Source organism: Coenobita brevimanus, chromosome 65, assembly GCF_032717465.1.
Source record: "Coenobita brevimanus isolate Jiangsu-jjx chromosome 65, ASM3271746v2, whole genome shotgun sequence".
Classification (NCBI taxonomy): domain Eukaryota; kingdom Metazoa; phylum Arthropoda; class Malacostraca; order Decapoda; family Coenobitidae; genus Coenobita; species Coenobita brevimanus.
In genome coordinates this window covers 21800821-21826297 of record NC_137018.1, presented here as the reverse complement: position 1 = coordinate 21826297, position 25477 = coordinate 21800821, and the positions used below count along the sequence as shown (strand labels likewise).

Sequence of the window (25477 nt, the reverse complement as noted above, 5' to 3'; positions counted from 1 at the left end):
TTCAGTGTCTCAGTTACACAGAGAGTAGGCCAGCATGCTCTCCAGTACAAATTTCTCTAACTATCTACACCAAACTACATGCACAGTACACACTACACTTCCTTTTCAAAATTCAACTAAAATGACGTCTCATCACCAAGCCTCAGAGTCCCCAGGGGGGGGGGACCATAAATGCCCCCTCCATCCGCCCCTCTCCCGGTGACGACTCGAGGTGCCTGGAACCACTGTCTGACTCTCTTCTTCTTCATTTCTGCAACATTCGCGGCCTTTCCTCTAACTTTCACTCTGTTGAGCACTACCTCTCCTCCTCTAAACCTCACCTTCTTTTTCTAACTGAGACTCAGCTGTCTGAGGCAACTGACAGCAAACCCTTTTCTGTATCCTCCTACTTTCTCTATACTCATTTCAAAGCCAAAGGTGGCTGTTGTGTATATATACACAACGACTTATCTTGCTCTCGTGTTCCTGAACTCGATTCTTCTGAATTCTCTACACTCTGGCTTCGGCTTTCCTGTCATTCTCTGACTAAATATATCTGTGCTGTTTACTTATCCTCTAATTCTACTGACTATCAAAAATTCTTCGACTATCTTACTTCTACGATGGAACACATTCTATCCATTTCCCCTTTCTCTGAAATCTCCATTCTAGGAGATTTCAATGTTCACCGCCACCTTTGGCTCTCCTCTCCTTTCACTGATCCACCTGGTGAACAAGCCTACATCTATTCTATCCTTAATGACCTAGAGCAGCTTGTACAGCACCCTACCCGTATCCCTGACCGCCTTGGAGAGAGCTCCAACATACTTGACCTCTTCTTCACAACTAATCCTTCTGCTTACTCTGTTAATCTTTTCTCTCCGTTGGGCTCCTCCGATCACAATCTTATTACCTTAACCTGTCCTATCACTCCAGTATGGCCTGTGGACCCTCCAGGGAAACGTCGTCTGTGGCATTTTGGAGCCGCGGACTGGGAGGCCCTCAGGCAGTACTTGTTTTGATTTTCCCTGGAATGATTATTGCTTCCATGGCCATGAGCCATCTGAGTGTGCCTTGTGCATTACAGAGGTTATTCTCTCGGACATGGAAGCATTCATTCCTTTCTCATATCCTTTGACTAATGCAAGAAAGCCTTGGTTTAATCACGCTTGTTCTAATGCTGTCCGCAACAAGGAGAGGGCCTACAAAAGGTACCGGAGCCAACCCACCCCTGAATCACATCATCTTTACGTTTCTGCCCGGAATCGTGCTAAGTCTGTTCTTCGCTCTACTAAAAATAATTTCATCCATACTAAATGCTCTCAACTCTCCAACTCGAATTCTTCCCGCTCCTTCTGGCACCTTGCCAAAAATCTTTCTAACAACTTTACCTCATCATCCTTCCCTCCTCTTTTCTACTCTGATGGTTCTGTAGCTATTTCTTCTACTGATAAAGCAGATCTCTTCGCACAGACTTTCTCTTCCAATTCCACCTTAGACAATTTCGGTGCTGTTCCTCCATCACTTCCCCCCTCTGACTTCCTCATGGCTGACATTAAAATTTCTTCAGTTGATGTATTTTCTGGCATCACTGGCCTCAGTACTAACAAGGCATATGGGCCTGATTGGGTCCCTCCTGTTGTTCTCAAGAACTGTGCTTCTGTGCTTACACCCTGCCTAGGCAAACTCTTTCGCCTTTGTCGGTCAACTTGTACCTTTCCTTCTTGCTGGAAGTCTGCCCTCATTCAGCCAGTCCCAAAGAAGGGTGACCATTCCCAACCCTCCAACTATCATCCAATTGCTTTAACCCGCGGCGTCCCGTCGACGTTCTTCCACGTCCTCACGTTTTGTCACTGCCAATCCCGTCGACGTACTTTAACATCCTGCAATTGCAAGGTTCATAATTTCCACAATTTTCAAAATTCGCGCGAGATTTTCAATTCGCCCACCTACCCAAGCCTCCCCTACCTGCCGCCAGGCGGGCGGCATCCCAGACCCCGTGTGACCCACGCTCGCCCGTCACTCACCTGTTAGCAGTGACCCAGGTCAGACATGGCGCGTAAAGGTCTCTCAGACGACGAAATACAATCCGCCCTGGATGCTTTCACTGGAGTGGTGGATCGAGATTACGTGCAGCCTGAGGAGGAAATAACAAGCAGTGATGAGGAGGTCCCTTCGCCCCGGAAAAAGCGGTATGTCACATATCGTAAGAAAAGGGAAGGCCAGCCTGCACCCAAACCACCTGCACGGACCTCTCTCCATCCCCTAGAGAGAGATTCTGATGAGGACGAGGATGAGGACGATGACGATGATGGCAGCTTAGGACGTGATGTTGCCTCATGGTTGGGGAAAGAAAAAATCTCACCCCGAGGATCAGAAAGTGGGGCGAGAAGGCAAATAAGGTATGGTCCTAGTGTTTTGTCTGGGGAAGGCGAAAGTGGTGTGGTGGGAGTGCGGGGTGAAAGGGAAAGTGGTGTGGCGGGAGCGCGGGGTGAAAGGGAAAGTGGTGTGGCGGGAGCGCGGGGTGAAAGGGAAAGTGGTGTGGCGGGAGTGCGGGGTGAAAGGGAAAGTGGTGTGAGGGAGGCAGCACGAGCACGTGGTGCACATAGGCCTAGGGGAGAGGAGGTGGAGCCACTCCCCAGCACGTCTTTCGCCACACAATATTCCCGAACTTCCTCCCCACAGCCCCAGGATGTGAGGAAAGGAAGGAAAGGGAAGGGAAAGGGTAAAGGAAAAGGGAGAGGGAAGAGAAGTGCGAGTGATGAAAGGTGCCGCTCTCCACCTCCCCAACCTCCCCCACCACCACCAATGTTGCGTTGTGCCTTCAGCCATGTTTCAGAGAGTACCATAACTTTCTACACTACTGAAACTGTGTGGGATGGCAATATGACGCTCAGTATAATGGTAAGGCCAGTCAGTATGTGCTAAGTCTTATATAAAGTTGAAACGGGTGTAATGTTAGCAGGAAAGTAATGTATAAGTTGAGAAATAGTGTAAGTTCAAAGAAGTGATATTAAAACTACACCCACTGTGTAAATCTGCGAAAATATGACGCTCAGTATAACAGTCTGGTCAGTAAATATGTGATGGCAAGAATATAAAGTGGAAACGGGTGTAATGTTAGCAGGAAAGTAATGTATAAGTTGAAAAATAGTGTAAGTTGTTACAATTGATGTCACAAGTACACCCACTGTGTAAGTCTGCGAAAATATTACGCTCAGTAGAACATTCTGGTCTGTAAGTAAGTGATAGCAATGATATAAAGTGGAAAAGGGTGTAATGTTAGTAGGAAAGTAATTTATAAGTTGAATACTAGTGTACGCTGAAACAAATGATATCGCGATAACACTCACTGTGTAAATATTCGATAATATGACGCTCAGTAGAATAGTAAGGTCTCCAATTATGTGATAGCAATGATATACAGTGGAAACATGTGTAATGTTAGTGGAGAAGTATTATATAAGTACAAAAATAGGTTGTAAGTTGAAATAATAGTCATAGCGACTTCACCCTCTGTGTTGTTATGCGCTATTATTACGCTAAATATTATCGTAAGGCCTGAAACTATCTCAAAACAGTTCTCTAAAGTGGAAAAGTGTATAATGTTATTAGGAAAGTATTATGTAAGTTGAAAAAACACAATGCGAGTTGAAACAACAGTCACAGCGAGTTCACTCACTACGTAAATAAGCGCTAACATTACGCTAAATGTTATCGAAAGGCCTGTGAATACGTAAAAACAGCTCAATAAAATGTAAAATGGTATAATGTTATTGTAGAAGTATTATGTAAGTAAAAAAAATGATATGTATCATGATTCAGCAATGTTAGCGATTCATCATGAACAGTTTGGGCGATTTCGCTTGGTTCGCCCGATGGTACAATGCTTATTTCACCTCTATTTTTGTATAAAATCCAATTTACTCTTGTACCACATGTTTTTATGTTTGTAATAAATACATATCTACTTACTTTCATTGGTTTCCCAGACTTATAATACCATAGAAAACATGAGAGCCACAGACCTCCACAACACGGTACCAGGTGTAACGAAGGTATACCTGTTTAGGCCACTTATGGACCCCGGTGAACACTTTCTTGGTGATTGATCATTGTTTCTGACCAAAAGAGAAAGTTTTCGCGAAAAAAATTTGGGTCCAAAAATGGTCGGGATTGGGGGGTACCAGTGGTGAAAAAGTGGTCGGGACGGGGCGGGTTAACGTCCTGTATTTCAAAAGTTTTCGAGTCAATTCTCAATAGAAAAATTTTAAGTCATCTTTCCTATCACAACCTTCTTTCCAATCGTCAGTACGGGTTCCGTCAGGGACACTCCACTGGCGGTCTTCTCACCTACCTTTCAGACTCCTGGTCATCCTCCTTTCGGGACTTTGGCGAAAGCTTTGCCATTGCACTTGACATCTCAAAGGCTTTCGATCGAGTCTGGCATAAATCTTTAATTTCCAAACTGCCCTCCAACGGTTTCTATCCTTCTATCTGTGCCTTCATCGCTACCTTTCTTTCTGGTCGTTCTATAGTAGCTGTTGTACATGGCCATCGTTCTTCTCCTAGATCTATCAACAGTGGTGTTCCTCAGGGCTCTGTCCTATCACCAACTCTCTTCCTTTTATTCATCAATGATCATCTAAGCTGTACATCTAACCCTATCCACTCATACGCTGATGACTCAACCCTTCACCTTTCCATTCGGTTCTCGCAACGCCCATCTCAACAGGTACTTCAACAAACAAGGGATGAGGCTATGGCACACCTAATGTCTGACTTGGCTCGTATCTCTGACTGGGGTAAAAATAATATGGTTGTTTTTAATGCATCTAAGACTCAGTTCTTACACCTATCAACCCGACAAAATCTTCCACAGGTATACCCACTAATGTTTAATAATATTCAGCTTAATCCTGCATCATCCTTGAACATGCTTGGGGTTTCATTTACTCGGGACTTATCTTGGAAAGATCATATTACATCTCTTGTAAAATCTGCTTCCAAGAGATTCGGTGTGCTAAGCTAACTCCGCTCTTTCTTTACCCCTGCACAATTGTTGACTCTATACAGGGGTTTTATCTGCCCCTGAGTGGAGTACAACTGTCATGTGTGGGGAGGCTCCCCACATAAAGCTCTTCTCAATAGGGTGGAGTCAAAGGCTTTTCGTCTCATTAACTCTCCTCCTCTTACTGACTCCCTTCAACCTCCGTCTCTTCGCCGCACTGTTCCATCTTTACCTCTCTTCTATCGCTACTTTAATGGTCACTGCTCCTCTGAACTGTCTGCTTGCATTCCTCCACCTCTACGACAGGCGCGTAGCACCCGTCTGGCAGCAAACTCTCATCCCTTTTCTGTCCAACTCTCAAATGCAAGAGTTAACCGTTACTCCCAGTCTTTCATTTATGCAACAGGTCAACTCTGGAACTGTCTCCCTCTGTCTGTATTTCCTGCTGCCTATGATCTCCAGTCTTTCAAACGCAGTGTGTCCAGGCATCTCAAAATGATCAGATCTTGAATTTGGCTCTCTATTGTATTTTGTTTTTCTCTTGGAGGGAACTGTTACTGCGGGCTCATGGCCTTTGGTTCCTTCTTCCTCACATAAAAAAAATATATATATCTATCTATCTATTGCCAGACGCCTCAATCCCGTCTGGGGTGGCCACAAACAAATCGCCTCCAAGTCGCCCTGTCCCCCGCCATTTCACTGCCCTGCTCCCAACTCACACCCCCCTCTCTCATATACCTCTCCACCCCATCCCTCCATCTCATCCTCGGCCTCCCCCTCCCTCTTCCCCCCTCCACCTCACTCACATACACTCTCTTTGTCAGTCTTTCACCCTCCATCCTCTCCACATGGCCAAACCACCTCAGTGTGTTCCTCATAACACTTCCAATCACATCCACATCCACACCACAACGCTCCTTTATATCCTCATTCGTCAGCCTGTCTCTCCACGTGACTCCACAGGCTCCTCTTAAATAACTCATTTCCACTGCTCTCACTCTTGACTTGTGTCCTTCCAACAATGTCCAAGCTTCACTTCCGTACGTTAGAGTTGGTATCACAATACTGTCATGTAGTAACTTTTTCACTTCCATGCTCACTTCCCTGTTTCTTATGACTGCTTTCAAAGAACCAGCAACCTTTCTTCCCTGCTGTACCCTTTCAAGCACTTCACCCTCCAAACCTCCATCCTTACTCATCACACTACCCAAGTACTTAAACGTACTCACATTTTCCAATTCCTCACCATCCAACCTCGCTGTACATTCACTAACTTCACCTCTCTCAAAGACCATCACATTACTCTTCCCCACATTCACCTTTAGATTCCGTTTCTTACACACTCTCCCAAACTCATCCACCAAGCCTTGCAGCTCCCCTTCGTCTTCACTCAACAACACAGTATCATCTGCAAACAACAGTACACGGAGTTTCCAAACACTATCCTCTCTCACCAGGGCCACTCCAACATCCACTACCCTACCTTGTACCTCTTTTATTACCCCATCCATGTACAGATTGAACAACCATGGAGACATGACACATCCCTGTTTCAAACCAACTTTCAAAGAGAAAAATTCACTTAGTTCACCATCCACACGCATTGCAGCCTTCGCACCATCGTACATACACTTCACAGCATTCAACAACTTCCCATCTACTCCATATATTCTTAACACTTTCCACAATCCTTGTCTATCCACCCTGTCATATGCTTTCTCCAAATCCATGAAAGCCGCATACAACTTCTTTCCCTTCTCTAGAAACTTTTCCACTAAAGATCTAAGAATGAATATCTGATCTACACAACCTCTTCCCTTCCTAAAGCCTCCCTGTTCTTCTCCAACTAATTTCTCTGTTCTTTCTCTAACTCTGTCTATAAGTATCCTACCATACACTTTTCCTATTATACTAAGAAGACAAATGCCCCTATGATTACCACACACTTCTTTTTCCCCTTTTCCTTTGTACAAGGGAATAATTATACCTGACTTCCAATCCTCCGGGACTCTACCTTCCTCCCAGGCCAATCTGCACATCTTCCGCATCCATTCTACTACTATCTCTCCCCCATGCTTCTGCATTTCACCACACACTCCATCAATTCCTGGGGCTTTCCCCAATTTAACTTTCTTCATTGCTTCCACAACTTCTATCCTACTAATTTCTTCCTGTCTTCTCACCTCCCTCCTTCTCCCAGCCATTCCCCAGCCACTTATACTCGCATTACTTCCATCCTCTACGTTCAACAATTCCTTAAAGTGTTCTCCCCATCTGTTCACTTTTTCTCCCTTCTCCACTAGTATTCTACCATTTTTATCTTTCACTCCCCTGCTAACTTCACTTCCACCCTGTCTTACTCTTTTCACTTCTCTCCAGAACATTTTCTTACAGTCCCTCCACTTTACACTCAAATTCCTTCCAAATTCCTCATCCACTCTCTTCTTACTCTCTCTTACTAATCTTTTCACCTCTCTCTTTCTTTCCACATATAACTCTCTCTTCCGCCTCTCAACTTCTTCCACGGCCCTATTTCTCATCCATTCATATACAGTAGAACCTCTTTAGTCCGGACCCCTTTAATCCGGACTTCTGTTAATCCGGACAAAATTTAAAAATAATAAGCTCCAAAAATATGTTGTAAGTAATTCTAAAGACATTTTCAGTATCGGCGCGGAAAGCGATCGTCATTCGTTTAGTCTCGGATCACGCTAGATCGCTACATGGGCGCCTGTTTAAACACACGCTAGCATTCGTTCCATCAACTAGTTCACCAACCATTTATATTTTTATGCTGTATTTCAAAAGTTAATCCTCCTTACTATGCCCCTTAATGCAAGTGTAGCTTCTGTAATGAATAAAGGTGTTAAAGGAGGAGTTTGCTTACACAAAAATGGGTCAGAATATTCTGCAGTGTTTAGTGATTACTGTAGGTTATTTTTTGTACTTAAATGTGCTTTACTTGTACATCAAACATTAGCTTCTTGCCCATATGGGCGTTATCAATATGCCAAAGATGACAATGCATTTTTTGCCTACATAGGTTTTATTTTTATTCCAAATATTCAGTTAATTAATTAATTTATTTTTTTGCCTACACGGGCCTTAGTCACTTACTACATTGTAAAATGTAGGCTAGTTTCTTGTCATGGCCTTACCTGTAAATTATGCAATACAAAACTAACTTACATGATTAGTTTTGTTATTTTAGTACCGGTATCCTTTCATCTTTTGCAGTTACGTAGGGTTGACATATGTCACATATGTTAATAATTAACAAACATACCATATGTAGATAGAGTTTGTATGAACTGAAGATTACCCTGATGGTCCGGACAATCTGCTAATTCGGACAACCCTTCCCCCCATATAGTCCGGATGAGAGAGGTTCTACTGTATATATATATATATATATATATATACATACAGTATATAGATGATAGATAGATAGATAGATATTCATATATTTATATATATATATATATATATATATATATATATATATATATATATATAGATAGATAGATAGATATAGATATAGATATATATCTATATCTATCTATCTATATCTATATATATTTATCTACATCTATCTATCTATCTATATATATATATATTTATCTATATCTATCTATCTATCTATATATATATATGTATCCATCCATCATCATCATTCAATCCTATGATGCCCCAGGAGGAGCATCGTAGCCCGGGGCTTGGCAAGTTGGTCCTGACATTTAAGATGAGAGTGACCAGCCTCACTTATCCCTGAGTGGCATTACGTGAGCAATAAACCTCAGCCACCCCTTGGATATAAACCTACACAGGCTCAGTCCAACTGAAGCACCTTAATTACCCACTACACCATCAGGTGCCATAATTTGGTTATATGGTTACCACACAGCATAGTAAATGGTATCCTTGTGTACAGGAAACCATTTGGCTTACCACTCAGTGTAGAGTCACCCATAGGCAGATGTAAGGGAAATGGATGAAGGTCATATGGTTACCACCCTGAGCAGTAAATGGTTTCCTGTATACAGGAAACCACTTGATTTAGTGTAGAGTCACCCACATGCAGAAAGAAGAGGAAAGAATGAAGAAAGAACGAGAGAAGAAGGGGTGTAAAGTCAACTGTAGGCAGGAGTAAAAGGAAAGAATGAAGGAAAGAAAGACAGAAGTGGAAGAAGGATGAGAGGAAAGGGCAGACACCCAAAGCAGCACTACATCGAGTGAGTAGATGGTGAGCACTCCCACCTACCACCATCTCCATCTATCTGGTATACAGTAATCCCTCGATTATCCATCATAACAGAGCCAAAGACATGACCGGATACAGGCAAGGAATGGATACGAAGCAATATCCTCTACTGTGCCCATACCCTGCCTATACCCATACCCAACTTATATGTGCAACTCTGGACAGAAATTTGTGGTACAGGGTAATCTACCACTTGAGGTCAGGTTAACTGCACATGTCTACCCTCTAATTTCCCCACCTTACCCCCACCAAAACACTGATTAACCCTTTGAGATTCAAATGACTATTTTGATTGTCATTTCAAATCCAACCTCAGAGATTTGGATGACGCTTTTAACCCCTAAAACGCGGATCGTCGCATTTGCGACGGTCGGCCCAAAGGGCAGAACGGCGGGTCGTCGCGTTTGCGATTTGAGTTAATTTTGAATAACCGCGGGCAAGCATGCTCCAGCTGGTATTGTCTATTAGTCCCGCCACCCGTGAGCTACGTTTAGCACACTTGACCTTTGTACTACTGACCTCGGTTGTTGTCAAGTCTCATTTTTTTTACCCACCGACACACCGATGCGCAGCCCTCCCTCGTCGTGCCATATGGCAACGCGCGGACGGCTGATACATGTCAATCTGCGCCGTCATCTCGCAAGCACTTTTTGCTACTGGGAAACGCTTGTTTCCCCAGTTGTCACACTGTCATTTTTTCGCGCGGTTTGCCCCAGAATAGCGTCAGTCCACACAAATCTGCCACGGTGACACCATGTCTAACTCGAGCTCTTCCGAGTCTGTGCCTTCTAGCCCTCCGAAAAAGGGTTTTGTGACCTCAACCCCCTTCAAAACCTTACCAGGAACTACTAAGGGGCTAAGTGACTCTGCAATAGCCTCAGAACTTTTGAAAGCCTCAATGGACTATGGCAGTGACGTCGGTGTGTGGTCGAGCCTGGCTGAGTCTGAGACACAATCTAGTGCAGAGTCCGGCCCAGAAGTGATTGTTTCTGTGCCGGAGGAGACTGTGTCAGTGCCCAGCACCTCAACAGGGAAGGCTCCGGTGAGAAGGGGCCTCGAGTATGGGAAGGGGGAAAAACGGAAAAGGAGCGGTGACCCCAGCTCACCGCCATTGTCCCCTACGCCACGTCACGCCACCGCAAGCCCGCCACGTACTCCCAGCCCTGTTCTCTCGTCCTCCTCCTCTGCTGTCCTGTCTCCTGAGTCGTCGGAGTCTCCTTCACCACCGAGAAAGGGAAGTAAAAGAGCATCTTTACGTTTGAGAGGTTATCGTAGGCCTAGTGCTGGTAGAGTTAAGTCCCCTAGTACAGTAATCCCGCATATTTCGCGGTAGTTACGTTCTTGTAACCCCCGCGAAAATTTAAATTCGCGAATACTCTATTAACAATTGAATCTTGCACTTGTGTCCACCATGCTGCCCATCACACAGTCCACGTCCATACTAACTACAAGACAATTCGCCGTCAGACAATTCCCCGTCAAAACATGGACGATTCCCCTTCAGAACAATTCGCACCCTGGACGATTCCCCGCCATTCTATAAATATACTAATCAATACTTTGATAAATATACTTATTATTAATTAATCAATACTTTAATAACTATATTTCAGGGGGATCCAGAAGTGTCTATGTTCAGTAGCGTAGGTTCTGGATATTATTTATTAGTTGCACCTTTAGTCAATAATTAACTTGTTTCTTCCTCGCTGTAGTCGCCTTTGAATTATATTCTAGCGTCACCCATAGCTATCTTCATTAATGAAGGCGAATTATCTTGTGTTTGTTGTGACTGCGAATTGTTCCGAAACCTCCATACTCATCCCGAAATACCTTCTTACAAGATTGAAAGCACATACTCCATTATGAAGGAAAAACGTAAACACCGTACTGTAATACACAATTATCTACACATTTATTCACAAAACAGTACAAAATGAAAAGATGCATTAACTGGTGATAGCAAACACTCGCACGGTCGTTTCTTAGCTTGTCCAGTAACACAATTTTCTCTGCTAAGGTCATAACTTTTCTTGATCGTTTTGTCACTTTGGAGTTCTTACTAATTGTATTATTAGCCTTTGGTGAGGCTGGCTTACGTCCTGGGGCCATGTGGAAAGCAAGTGGGAGGCAAGAGGCTCATATCATAGTACGGTTACAAGAACACCAGACACGTGAGCCAGTCAGGCGTGGACTGAGGATTATGCGGGGCAGAGAGCAGTGTTGCCATACCCAAACAACGAAATTATGCTAGGGCAGTGAAAAAATTATGCTAGATTGAGCAAATTTGTTCCAAGTAAAAAATGAATTATGCTAACTTGAAGCTAAATGATAAAATTCTATACATATTCATGCTATATATTAATTATGTACTGTTTACTATGAAAATATTAAAATAACCTACATACAGTAAGAGGGTAAATATCGGTTTTCTGCCCATACTGCTTTTTCCCAAGAAACTTACGTTTTTCTGATGGATTTTGATGTGATTCATTCGATTTTGAGCATCATTTCCGTCGGAAATAACCAGATTTTGAGATATGACCCCCCCCATCCCCCTGCAACAATGGGGGATCTTTGGGGAATCGGGGGTTATAGGGAGGGGGGGAAACACAGAAAATAGTCATTTCCCACTGAAATGAAGCTGAAAATCGAATGAATCATACCAAAATCCATCGGAAAAACCTAGGTTTCATGGGTAAAATACAAAGCTCAAACTTATCCTAACCAAACCTAACCGAACCAAACCGAACCTAACCTAAAACCTAACCTAACCTAACCTAACCTAATCCAACCCAACCAAGCCCAAACTGAAAGTAACCAACTATTCAAACCTTACATCTTCTTACCTTATTCGTCTCTCTCTCTCTCTCTCTCTGATTTGTAGCTTTTATAAAATTATTCCAAAAATATTCCATTCCATTCTAAATTATGCTAGAATGATGCTAAAACTTCTAATATGCTAAAAAATATTCCAGACTCGAAAATTTTATCAAAATTATGCTAAAAGAATAAAATTATGCTAGATATGGTAACACTGGCAGAGGGGCCGCGGGAAAGGGACAGAGGGTGGCGTGAGTTTACCACGCTACAATTGGAAGTTGCGGGAATTTCAAATTTTTTGTTTTCTGTATATTCAAGGATATTTTAGTTGAACTTATTAATGCTAAGAAAATCCGCGAGAGGGCAAAACCGTAGACAAAAAATCCGCAAAAAATGCGGGATTACTGTATAAGGCTAACTCGCACTAGGCAACTCAGGAGTCACGCCACCGCGAGTGACCTTGACCCAAGTGATAATGTCCCTCCCACCACCACCACCACCACCACAACACCAACATGACCTGGGATAGCCTCTGCCTCACCTACTGTTGCCCCGCTTGCCTCACCCACTCCCACACGACCTGCCTCACCCCTCGCCGCCCCAAGCACCTCCCAGCCTAGGCAGGGAACGCTGGATGCCTTCGTGTGGTCAGAGGGATCAGATTTTGTGCCTGAGGATCTGCCCTTTGACGACAGTGAGTGTGGACTTCAGGCTGACTTCCCTGTGGACGAGGATGGTGAATGCCTTGACTACCTGTTGGCCTTCCTTGACGACGAGGTTATGGAGCACATCTGTACCGAGACAAACAGGTACGAGGGGCAATGTGCGCCAGTTCGCGAAGGAGAAGGTGAGGCGGCCACGCCATCCACGTCACGGATGGCAGCATGGGTGCCTCTTACGATCCGAGAGCTTTTTGTATTTATTGGATTGATGTTGCTAACGCTGCACAACTGGAAACACAAGTTAGAAGAATACTGGACTTCCGACGAGCTGTGCCCAACACCCATTTTCAATAAATACATGAGCCGCGATCGTTTTAGGCAGCTGATGACTTATCTTCACTTTGCGAACAATGATGAGCCTTCCCAAACTGACCCATTATGGAAAGTGAGGGGAATCCTGAAAAATGATCAAGGATAAGTTTACGAGGTTCTTGCGCCCGTTCAAGAAAGTCGTGATTGACGAGTCTTTGATATTGTTCAGGGGCCGTCTTCGGTTCGTCCAGTACATTCCAAGCAAACGCCACCGCTTTGGAATCAAGTTTTTCGTGCTGTGCGACTGCAAGACGGGGTTCATCCTTGACTTCGTCATTTACACCGCCAGCAATGTCGATTTGGATAAGACTGAACCCCTTGGATTCTCTGGTTCTGTGGTGAAAGTGCTTTTGAAAAAGTACTTTGGCGAGAATCATGTCCTGTATACGGACAATTACTATACCGCTCCTAAACTCGCCAAGTACCTTTCTGAACACGACATCGGCTCCTGTGGCACTGTCAGAAGTAAAAGGGCACATTACCCTGCCTTCCCCGAGGCTGAAAAGTCAAAGCGGGGAGACGTGCACCTGAAGAAATCTGACAAGATGCTGGCGATCAGGTGGCAAGATAAGAGAGTCGTGAACATGCTCACCACAGTACACAAGGGTGAAATGCTGGCAACAGGGAAGGTCGACAGAAGGACTGGCGAGCCTGTGATGAAGCCTGATGCTGTCATTGACTATAACATCAATATGCGGCTGGTGGACAAGTCTGATATGATGTTATGAGAGATTGACTGCCTGAGGAAAAATCGTCGTTGGTACAGGAAGGTGTTCTTGCACTTGATTGATATGTGCATGTTGAACGCCTTCATCCTGTATAAAATCAAGAACAGGAAGCCAGCCAACTACTCTCTCAGACGATTTTCCAAGACTTGTGTCTACCAGCTGCTTCAGCGTTACGGCCAGGTTCTTTCTACAGGTCCCAAACGCCACCCTCACACACCTCCAGACCGCCTACAGTGTCAGGACTACCTTCAGCGACACTGCCTGGAGCCACTGCCAGCCACTGCAAAGAGGGGGAAAGCACTGAGGAGGTGTCATGTGTGCAGCCACACTACCAGGCAGGAAAGAACCTTTAGGCGCACCTCCTTGCAGTGCAAAGAGTGCAAAGTTCCCCTCTGTGCTTACCCGTGTTTCTTTGACTACCACAGCCTAAGTAGATTTTGAAAATAAGGGTAAGAATCTTTGAAATAATACTGAGAGTGATAGTGATAATATTGTTTAGTTTTCTTTTACGTGCTGACAGTGACAGCCTGATGAGTGTAAATTAGTGTATGTACTTGTAAAAGCACTGACAGTGACAGTGTTTTTTGGTGTAAATAATTGTACATAGTAATAATATAAGTATTGCGAGTGACAGTCACTCCAGTGTAAGAAGATGAAAGCATATTTTCCTATTCTATGTTCTGACAGTGACAGTTTGTTGTGTAGAAAATATTATTTTTATAACACTGGACAGTGACACTGATGAATAAGGCAAAAAAAAGAACAGATACAGTGAAAGTGAGCGATAGAAATGAAGTGCGAGTGGCCGACAGGAGCGAGCATAAAGTGCCTGCCGTAAGGCTGAATAAACTCGCGCCGCGGTGGTCTTCCTCAGTTCCGATCCACAATACTGGCAGTGGCAGTGATTTTTATGGCCATAATAGTGACAGGCAAACGTTTGCGAAGTCCTATGATGAAAAAAAAAGTAGTATACGTGTTTTTTGCCGAGAAAAGGCAAATGTGACAATATTGACGGGAAGATCGCCACCGCGCTGCATGTCGGCCGTGCGCTCCGTCCATTTTAGCCTTATTTTCAGTTCTTATTTACAAATATGGATTCCAAACAACCTGTACGTTGTTGTATAAAGTGTACTGTGACAGATTGAGGCTGTGGTAGAAAGAAAACCGGGTTTCTGGAGGTGTGAGAGTGAAGACTTTGTTACCCAACTTTGCAAGTCTTCACAAGTCCTTTGGTAGTCAACGAAGGCTCAACATGTGGCTCAGGAGAAAGCTGAATGTAAGTACTATATGCCATAAAAATTTTAATGCTCTAGGGTTAATCTATGATTTTTGGCAAATATTTTTCCACAGGTACTCAGACCCCGCTACAACCCCGCCACAGCGGGGGGATCGCCCGTACACAGCCGCGTTTTAGGGGTTAATCTTCATTTTAAGAATCTTTTGTAAAATATTCACCATAAATCGCATTTACGCATCATAACAAAGAGGCTCAAGCATGTTGTCTCGGAATGGTTACTCTATGTGTGGGGGTATTGCACAGCTGGTCTGACTCATAGCTTTGTTTCTTTATAACTTTATTCTTGGTGAATATTTTTCTACAACAAGGTATAAAATTTTTGATTTTTGCCTAACGTCAACTTGTCACTTTGACATTTTATTTTCTCTGTTTTCCTTTTATGAACATACTACGATAAAGTACAACTACTCAGCTTCAAAATAACTTCACAACCAGCATCCTATCATAAAAAGTGTATTTACACTGACCGATCAAAGAAAAACATCGCAAAGCGAATATGTGGCCGAGACTAAAATAAAATTGTGCATCTCTTTCCTTTCGCTTTACTGCACAATGAAATGCAAAAATTACCATAATCTATATATCATTGTAAAGGTAATTTATTGTATTTTTGCATGGTTTAAACCAAATTTACATATCTTTACTCGTTATTTTTTTCCGAATATTTTTCTAAGGCAAGATATAAAATTTTTGCTTTTTGCCTAACTTCAACTCATCATTTTGACATTTTATTTTCTTTGTTCTCCATTTTTGAACATTCTACAATAAAGTATAACTATTCAGCTTTAATATGACACCAAAACCAACATTCTATCTTGAAAAGTGTATTTACACAGAGCGATCAAAGTAAAATATCGGGCCGCAAAGATGTGGGTCAGCGTGAGTGGCTGACTTTGACACAGACATAATCTGCCCGGCCCAAAAACCTGATGGGGTTAATAAGCAGATGGATCGGAGATATGAAGCTTCACTCTCATGTCTTGCCGCATGTAATGTTACTTTCATTTATCTTACTATTTGGTATATTATCATGTGCATGGGTCCATCTTCAGTTCCATGAGAAGACTATCTATCTATATACCTAGGCTGCTTCCCCCAAAGAAAGGGAGGAAGCTGAGACAGGACGAAACACTCCCAATTTACTCATCCACACACATTCATTCGCATCTTAGCCCCAGAGGAGAAGGGACAGATCCTCATTGCACCACACCGCACGAGGGTCAACTGCGCAGTGCAATCAGCAACATCTGCAGCAGGGCCTAACAGGAAAGCTGGTTTACCTCTGCCACATCACAATGGACCCATCCCCTAACCACACCTGACCTAATCAGCTGATCAGACCAAATGAGGGGGAATATCCCCTCAGGGCTGCGTCATCATTTATTCATTCACAATTTCTCTCCAGTCAGTCCTATCATGCGCAGCCACTCTTCCTTGATCACCAGACATCCATCTCGCATCCAATGCTTTCCTCACACTGTCCATCCATCCTATTCGTGGTCTTCCTCTCAGCCTTACACCTCTCACATCTGATCCAGTTATCTTTTTCACCAATCGCTCATCATCCATGCTCTCCATATGCCCAGACCATTGCAACACCCTCTACTCAACTCGATCAGCCATCTTCCAAACAACTCTAATTCTCCTTCACACTTCATCATTTCTCACTTGATCCATATGCGTCACTCCACACATACTCCTCAAACACCTCATCTCCATTACATTCAAACTTTTCCTCTCTGCTACACCCATATTCCATGATTCAGCCCCATATAATGCAGTCGGTACCACAACACCCTCATACAGCCTTCTCTTTACATCCATTCTAAGTGAACGACATCTAAACACTTTTTTCATTCCTCCCATCACCTTTCCTACTTCATTCATTCTAAACTTCACTTCTGCATCAATTATTCCATCCACAGCAACATGTGACCCTAATTACTTTAAACACTCTACCTCCTCAAGCAACTCACCATTCAAAACTATATTGATCCTCCTACCATCTATCAACCTTGTACACTTCACCACTTTACCCTTATTTTCATTTACTCTCAATTTCCTCTTTTCACTTTACTCTTATTCTCATTTACTCTCAATTTCCTCTTTTCACACATCCTTCCAAACTCCTCTACCACCTGTCTCAATCTCTCCTCTGAATCAGCCACCAGTGCAGTATCAACTGCAAACAGCTGATTCAGATTCCACTCCCTACCATTAGCTCTCACCAGATTCAAACCTCCACCTAACACTCTTGCATTCACCTCCCTTACAACACCATCCATATAAATATTAAACGACCAAGGCAACATCACACATCCCTACCGCAGCCCCACTCTCACGTGAAACCAATCACTCACTGTACTTCCCACTCTTACACATGCTCTACTATTTACATAAAAACTTTTCACTCCTTTTAGCAACCTACCATCAAGTCCATACAATCTTAAAACAGTCCAAAAAGCCTCCCTATCAAGTCTATCATATGCTTTCTCTAAATACATAAATGCCCCAAACACATCCTTACCTTTTACACACCGGTAAGTTTTAGAAGATTTCAATACAATGACCTTCATGTATAGAGGTTGATTTCCAAATATTTATCCAATATGTTCTAAGTGACAGACTAAAATCCAAGTAACAGTGACAAGTTACATCGCCACATAAGTCCCCCTCCTGCCTTGTCATCTGGACAGCCACATATCCACCCACCTACTCATCAACCTACCCACTCAACCTATCCAACACAACCCACCAACCTCATCCCTGCTACCCAACCAGCAATAGCTCATGTAATGCCACTCAGGGATGAGTGGGGCTGGTCACTCTCATCTTAAATGTCAGGACCAACTGCCTAGCCCCAGGCTCCTACATTCCTCATGGGGCAATGTAGGATTGGATGATGGATGGATGGATCTTTTAGATCAGATAATGAAGGTAATGGAGAGCGTTCTAGAAGGTATGATTAGAGAGTGAATATTGATGAAATGCAGTAAGGGTTTATGCCAGGCAGGGGGACCACTGATGCCATATTCATTGTTCGACAGCTTCAGGAAAAATATATTGGAAAGAAAAGTGATCTGTATTTTGTTTTTGTTGATTTGGCAAAGGCCTTTGACAAAGTCCTAAGAGAGGTGGTGCAGTGGGCAATGTGAAAGCTTGGGTTGGAGAAGTGGCTGGTTAGGGTGGATATGGCCATGTGTGTGGGTGCTCGCACCCAGGTAAGAGTGAACGGAGATTTGAGTGATGGGTTGTCCGTGAATGTTGGTGTGCATCAGGGGTCAGTTCTGAGTACCTTGTTGTTTATCATCATACTTGAAGCCCTCTCATGTGACTTCAGAAATGGACTCCTGCAGGAAATGTTGTATGATGATATTTGGTGTTGTTTGCAGAGAATGAAAGGGAGGCGAAGGAAAGATCTAGGAAGTGGAGAAATGGTGTGGGGCACAAGGGCTTAAGGGTAAATACAGATAAAACAAAAGTGATGATATCCGGGGTTGGTGGCAGTACGGTCAAAGAAAAGGGAGAGTGCTCATGTGCAATTTGCCACAATGGCATGGGAAATAATTCCATCTTGTGCAGTGTTTATGATACATGGATGCACAAGAGATGTAGTGGTATTAGAGGTAGACTGTGAGAAAATGCTGATTTTATGTGTGCGGTGTGTCAGGGAGAGCAGGTGGAGATTGTCAGGCATGAAAGGACTGACCTTGCTCGTGAATCTCCTGAGTGTGTGGAAGAGTTTTGTTATTTGAGAGACATGTTATGTGCTGGAGGTGGGGCTGGAGCTAGCTCTGTGGCTAGGGTGAGAAGTGGTTGGAAGAAGTTCAGATCTGTTGCCTCTCCTGACATTGAGAGGACTCTCCCTACATGCTAAGGGGTCTTTGTATGCAGCATGTGTTAGGAGTGTGATGTTGTATGGTAGTGAGACCTGGGCAGTAAAGGAAGAGGATATTCACAGGCTCAAATGTACAGAAATGACAATGATTTGGTGGATGTGCAGTGTGTCCCTGCGTGCAAGGCCTGGGGGAGGGACTGGGTTTAAAATGGAACAATTGAGAGGTAGGATGGGTCTGGAGTGTATTGGTGTTGTGATGAGGAGAGGTAGATTGAGATGGTTTGGGCACGTGGAGAGGATGGGGGATGATAATTGGGTGCAGAAGGTGAGAAGTGTTAATATTGGGGGTGGGGCTGCGAGGGGTAGACTGAGAAAGACTTGGAACGGGGTTAATAAGTGTGACTTCAGGGTTAAGGGATTGAACATGGAGGCTGCCATAGATCGAACAGCATGGACAGCCACCATTAAGTGACCAAGGCCAACGCATGCAAGCATGGTGGAGCCTACAAAATCGAAATGATACAACAAGCACCCACTTCAAAGTTTGAATGTCTGTCATGATTTGAATTTTAAACTCAAAATATTGAGCAGACATGGAACACACGACATATTTGCTGCCACCACACCTTTATGGCTCTGGGAGAAATAGCTGGCTTGAAACAGGGAAAAGGTAAAAGTAGCCAAGACTGAAGAAAGTACTGTGTAAAATGACAAGTTTACCTGATCTTTAAGCCACTGTCTTCTGAAGGCCCGGTCAGCATCAGTCATTCCTGCCAATCTTGTGCGCTCATCCTTGAATGGACCCTCAATGGGGAACGCCTTCACTCCTCCCGTATCTGAAAGCACATACTGTTATGTACCATATTCTTTTCATGTTTCATCATGATAATAATAATAATAAGAAGAAGAAGAAGAAGAAGAAGAAGAAGAAAATAATAAAAAATTATAATAATAATATCTATCTATCAAACAATAGCCAGACACCATACTCATGTACGGGGGGACCGTTTGATGAGCCGTAAAATGGGGTAACTTCGGACAGTTTTGAAGGTATGTAGGGGATAACAGTGTAGAATTGCATTAGTAAAGCCCTGTTGGTGTCTATGTGTAGCCAGGGCAAGTGGCATTTGAACGCATGTAAAGGAAAAAAATTTAGTTGTAATACTGCGAGTGCTATTAAAGATATTAAAGTGCCCAAAGTTAACCATGAGTTTGGGTAACTTTGGACAGGTCTGTGTAACTTCAGACACCTCTTAACTTTGCCATATAAACACGAGTACACCTAGGATGTTTCTAGAAAATACAGAAAAAAAAATGCACACAAAAGTGGTGACTGTAACACTTAACCCCTCCGTGGCCAAAGGCCCGGAATTTTCCATGCACGCCAGGCCGACGCCAGGGTCATTGTTTGAAGTTTCGAATATTGATTTTTTTTCTCGCCATATTGAAGAGAAAGTTCAGATGCACCTAACAGTGCAAATCCCAGCTTCCTAGACCCATTCTGTGGCTTGCAATGGAGCACGGAAGTTGCAATAATATCAGCAACCGATATCCGCCACCCAGAGCTGCTGCTGTAGTGCAATCTCGCAGGTGTTGTTTCTTTTTATCCCCCAAAAAATGCGAATGGTGCTGAAATGTCGCACATATATGAGATATGATGATATCGAATGATTTCAGTACATAATATGTTAGGAATGGCTGGAAAAATAATTATTATGAATATTTTAATTATTATGAATATTTTTTCACTCTCATCTTAAATATCGGGACCAACTGCCTAGCCCTGGGCTCCTACGCTCCTCATGGGGCAATGTAGGATTGTATGATGGGTGGATGGATGGATGAATATTTTTTCACCTTTTTGCATAAAATATGTTTATGGTAGTTTCAAGTTAGTTTTTATGTTAGCATTGTGCCCATGCTTGGAAAATGGAGTGAAAGAGTTTACTTTTCAGTCCTAAATAAGAAAATTGACCATCCCCCGGGGCCAGGCTCTCCCATGGGGGATGAAAGTGGAGGGTCAGATCTGATTGCCAATACTGAAGTTGAGTAGCAACTTCCAGCCCCCACACCATGTGCATGTCTAAAAACAGATCCATAATGCAGTTTCAAAACTGCAAATAAGTTTAATTATTACGAATAAAGTGTCTATCTATCTATTTATCTATAGCCCGACACCCTAATCCCGCAAAGGGTGGCCGCAGACAAAACGCCTCCAAGTCACTCTGTCACTCACCATTTGACTCCCCTCCCCCCAACTCACCCCCCCCTCCCTCATATACCTCTCAACTCCATCTCTCCACCTCATCCTCGGTCTACCCCTCCCTCTCCCTCCCTCCACCTCACCTACATACACCCTCTTAGTCAGTCTTTCATTCTCCATTCTCTCCACATGTCCAAACCACCTCAGTGTATTTCTCCTAATCTTTTCAACCACATCCACATCTACCCCACAACGTTCCTTCACTTCTTCATTCGTCAACCTGTCCCTCCACGTCACTCCACATGCTCCTCTCAAGTAACTCATTTCCACTGCTCTCACTCTTGACTTGTTCCCCTCTTGCAAAGTCCACGCCTCGCTTCCATACATCAGGGTAGGGATCACAATACCATCATGCAGTGACTTCTTAACTTCCATACTCACCTCCTTATTTCTCATCACTGCTTTCAGTGTACCAACAACCTTTCTTCCCTGCTGTACCCTTTCACGTCCTTCATCCCCCAAAGTTCCATCCTTACTCATCACACTACCCAAGTACTTGAATGCACTCACATTCTCCATATCCTCACCATCCAACCTCACTGCACACTCTGTGACTTCATTCCTCTCAAACACCATAACTTTACTTTTGTTTACATTAACTTTCAGCTTCCTCCTCCTACACACTGTCCCAAATTCATTCACCAAACCTTGCAATAAAGAGACAAAGCAGAAATAAATACGTTTACAGACAAGGGAAAATGTACTTTTTCCATAACAACACGTTCACCTTTCTCTATTATTTTACCTTGTTATTTTCGCAATACATGTTGCTGTCTCATAAACACGGTGGTTGTGCATGTTATGCAAGGGAGGAAAAAGATTATGTTTTCTGTCTGGGTCGAGATAATAGGTGTAACTATGTGTTTTTAGGCATGGCCATGACCGAAAAAATCGTACATCCACTCATCACAGCAGCAGGTGGTGAACTGACAGATGATATGTGAGAGGGCGGTCAAGGTCAGTCTCATGTCCTAGATGTTCGCTCCCTTCCCGAAAATTTTCACAGTTTTCTACAAGTCACACTGCATTTAATGATCCAAACCATTACAACAAACCTGAGCAAACAGGTAAAGATACCAAGACAAAAATGTATTTTTCATTTATTATTATGTCTTGTTTGTGCCTGTATTAATTCATATTCACAAACAGCTGGTTGTGTGTGTTTTGCAAGAGAGGACAAAGATGATATTTTCTGCCTGGGTTGAGATAACGGGTGTAGTTGTGCTTGTTTAGGCATGGGCAGGATCAAAAAATTCGAAAATCCACTCATCACAACAGCTGGCTCTGAACTGCTTGATTGGGTGTATGGAAGTATAGTGTAGGTCAGTCTGAAGACATTCAGAATGTTCGTTCACTTTACAAATTTTTTTGCAGTTTTTTATAGGCCGCGCTCAAACGACGCCAGCGGCCATGTATTGGCTAAATGTCATTCGACGCCGGTGGCCATGGAGGGGTTAATGAAAAAAAATAACTAAAAAAAATATTCCCTTTTTTCATCTGAAAATTGACAGCACAATACTGACCATTATATCACATTGCAATCAGGTATTTTTGTGATGAAAATAGACACAGTTCATTCATAAATTTTTCCAGAAAAAAAAAAAAAAAAATCCCATATACTTCAAAATGCAACAAGAGCATTCTTTCCTGTTGCTAAACTTCACATGTTAAGCATAATTACCACATTAATGCTACTCATGCTAACCACATTCGTACATTAACTCCAATTAAGAGATATCAGTAAATCATAAAAACTACACATTAGTATACATTATTGGCCACAAGATATTATTGGAACTCAAACCCTGAAACTATACAGCTTAACTTTGGTTCTGCAATTTTCAAGCTAACAACACTGTTTAGGAGATACAAAAATCAGATTATTATTACCGAAACTCAAACTCTGAAACTAAAAACTGCAGTTGCTTAGCATCACCCTGGCTTTGTAATGATTAAAACTAAAACCTACTGGCAAAAAGACTTTGGTAACCAAACATTATTTTGGCAAGAAATAACTCACAACATTATTGGGCAAAGGATAGCTCAAACATTATTTGGCTAAGAGATAATTCAAACATTATGTATTTGGGCCAGAGATTAACATCTACATCAAAAATCATCCTAGAATTGTTGTCAAGTGTTGGCTCTGGTAACACCTTCTTAATATCTTCATCAACACCACTGTAGCCATGTATCTCATGATTTACAAATGCATGACATGTACCCTTTACATGTTTCAAGAACCTAATAAGAATTTCAGATTCAACTTTTACAACAACTGTGATAAAATGTCAGTATTTTAATGTCTTACTTTTATCCAAAGGACCCCTCACTACTACCCAGGTTGAGGGCACAATTCTTCAGTGTAGTGGCTGGCTGGTCTCTGGGCTGAGATACTTCGATGCGGTGCCATCTCTGCTGTAGGGTCCTGGGTAGAGATGCCTGGCTGCCTTGCTTTCTCTGCTGGACCAGTGCAATTATGGGTAGAGGTGCCTGGCTCAGCTGGCTTTGATGTCACCACTACTCTAGAGAACTGAGTAAAGGTGCCAGGATGGGGTGGCCTCTCTATTGTAGGGACTTGGCTGGGGGAATCAGGCTGTAGTTCTTGTGGGTCATCCACATCATGTTCCTCACTTCTGTCTTCAGTGTCCTCAGTTCTTAAGGATTTTGTAGATACACTTCAACCAGGTGCAACATTCAGCCACTTCTTCCACTTCTGTGTGGACCTGGGTCCAGTTGTTCTAAAACTTGTCTCCCCTAGGCCATGCCTCATTTCCTTCAGAATGTCTATAACCTAACTGAGCTATCTAGGGCATGAGCAGATGCTGTTGTATCAGTACCACTAGAGGATTCCTGTGGCAGTCGGGATATTGCTTCATCTGGATCAAGGGGATATATGCCACACTTTCTGAACCCACTTTGGAGGTTATCTTTAAAAGACCCCTTGACTTTGTCCATCAGCTCATTCACAAGAACTAGGAAGCAGTCATTTGGCAAGGCATTATGTGGCCTGCCTACAGTAGTTTTCTTGAAGTCTTCCAACACCTGACACCAGTGTCTTTTTAATGGTCTAAATACTGCAACATCAAGGGGCTGGGTTAAAAGGGTGGAATTAGGGACTAACAGAACAAAGGAAATGTTATTCTTTTCATATGTTTCTACTACACTTGCACTGACATGGCTTGCTAGATTATCACTATCAAAACAACTCTACCTGTTCTGTCTTTGGCATAGGGCCAGATAATTTTGTGAAACCAGTGACTGAAACTGCAAGCCTCAAACCATCCACTGAGTGATCTACTATACCTCGTCCCTGGGGGCCCCCTGTCCGTCCAGGTGTCATAAATGTGAACAGCCTTGTACACAACATAAGGCGGCAATGAATGACCAGAAGCTGTTCCCAAGAACATAACAGTTATTGATGATTTTGTCAAGTTCATGACTCTTTCTGGATACTTGGTGCCTCTTCTAACTATAATTTACTTCTTTCCAGGATCATCAGTGAGATTTGTTTCATCATAAATTATTAAGTTCTCTGGACGCACTCCTTCCAGGGAATCTCTCAAGTTATTGTAGAACTCCGTTAGTGTGGCCCTAGTTACTTTAGATCTTTCTGTCTTTATATTTTGTGACACCAGTCTCATGAGGACTGCTTTGTGCCTTTTCAGAAATAAAGTCCCCATTCCTGACCTGGAACATTGTTTTTAAAGTGAGACACCACAACCCCTAACTTCTCAAGGTACGCTTCAAGAGCATCCATAGATCCAGTATTGGTATGTCTAGAGGGAAGCCCCAATCTGCCTGAGTTTCTATCCTCTGACACAACAGCTGCTCTTCCTCATGACTTAAAGCTGTTTCATGTCCCACTGATTTGCTGTGGATACCTTTAATATAATCATACAAGTGCTTCTTCTTAATTTCCATTTCTTGGCTGCTTGTCAGACACTCAAATTTTTGTTTTCAGCATCATCATTAGCTTTTTCTAATGCTTCTTTGGACACAATACTGGTGCACTTTCATTTCTTGGCAGGGGATGGGTTTGTCTTTGTCTGCGGCATTTTGTCTGCTGTAAGTATATATAGGCCTACTAACTTTCTGCACTATTTTTGCCAACAGTTTCACCGTCCAAAGTTACATGTGTTTCTCCGTGTGTCCGAAGTTACACATTTTTTCTGGGAAAAAAGTTATTGCTAATGTTACTGTTGTCACATGATTATACAGGAACATTCTGAAGAATCATTTAGCA

General features: G+C 43.0%; 1 protein-coding gene across 1 annotated transcript in view; it reads right to left on the bottom strand.

Annotated features, from left to right (window-relative positions):
* Positions 1-25477, bottom strand: part of ND-B17 (NADH dehydrogenase (ubiquinone) B17 subunit) — a 140933-nt gene that overhangs the window by 97754 nt on the left and 17702 nt on the right. The window contains exon 2 of the mRNA XM_080276417.1: positions 19689-19804. Coding sequence (XP_080132543.1) covers positions 19689-19804 — 116 coding nt within the window. The remainder of the gene's footprint in view (positions 1-19688; positions 19805-25477) is intronic.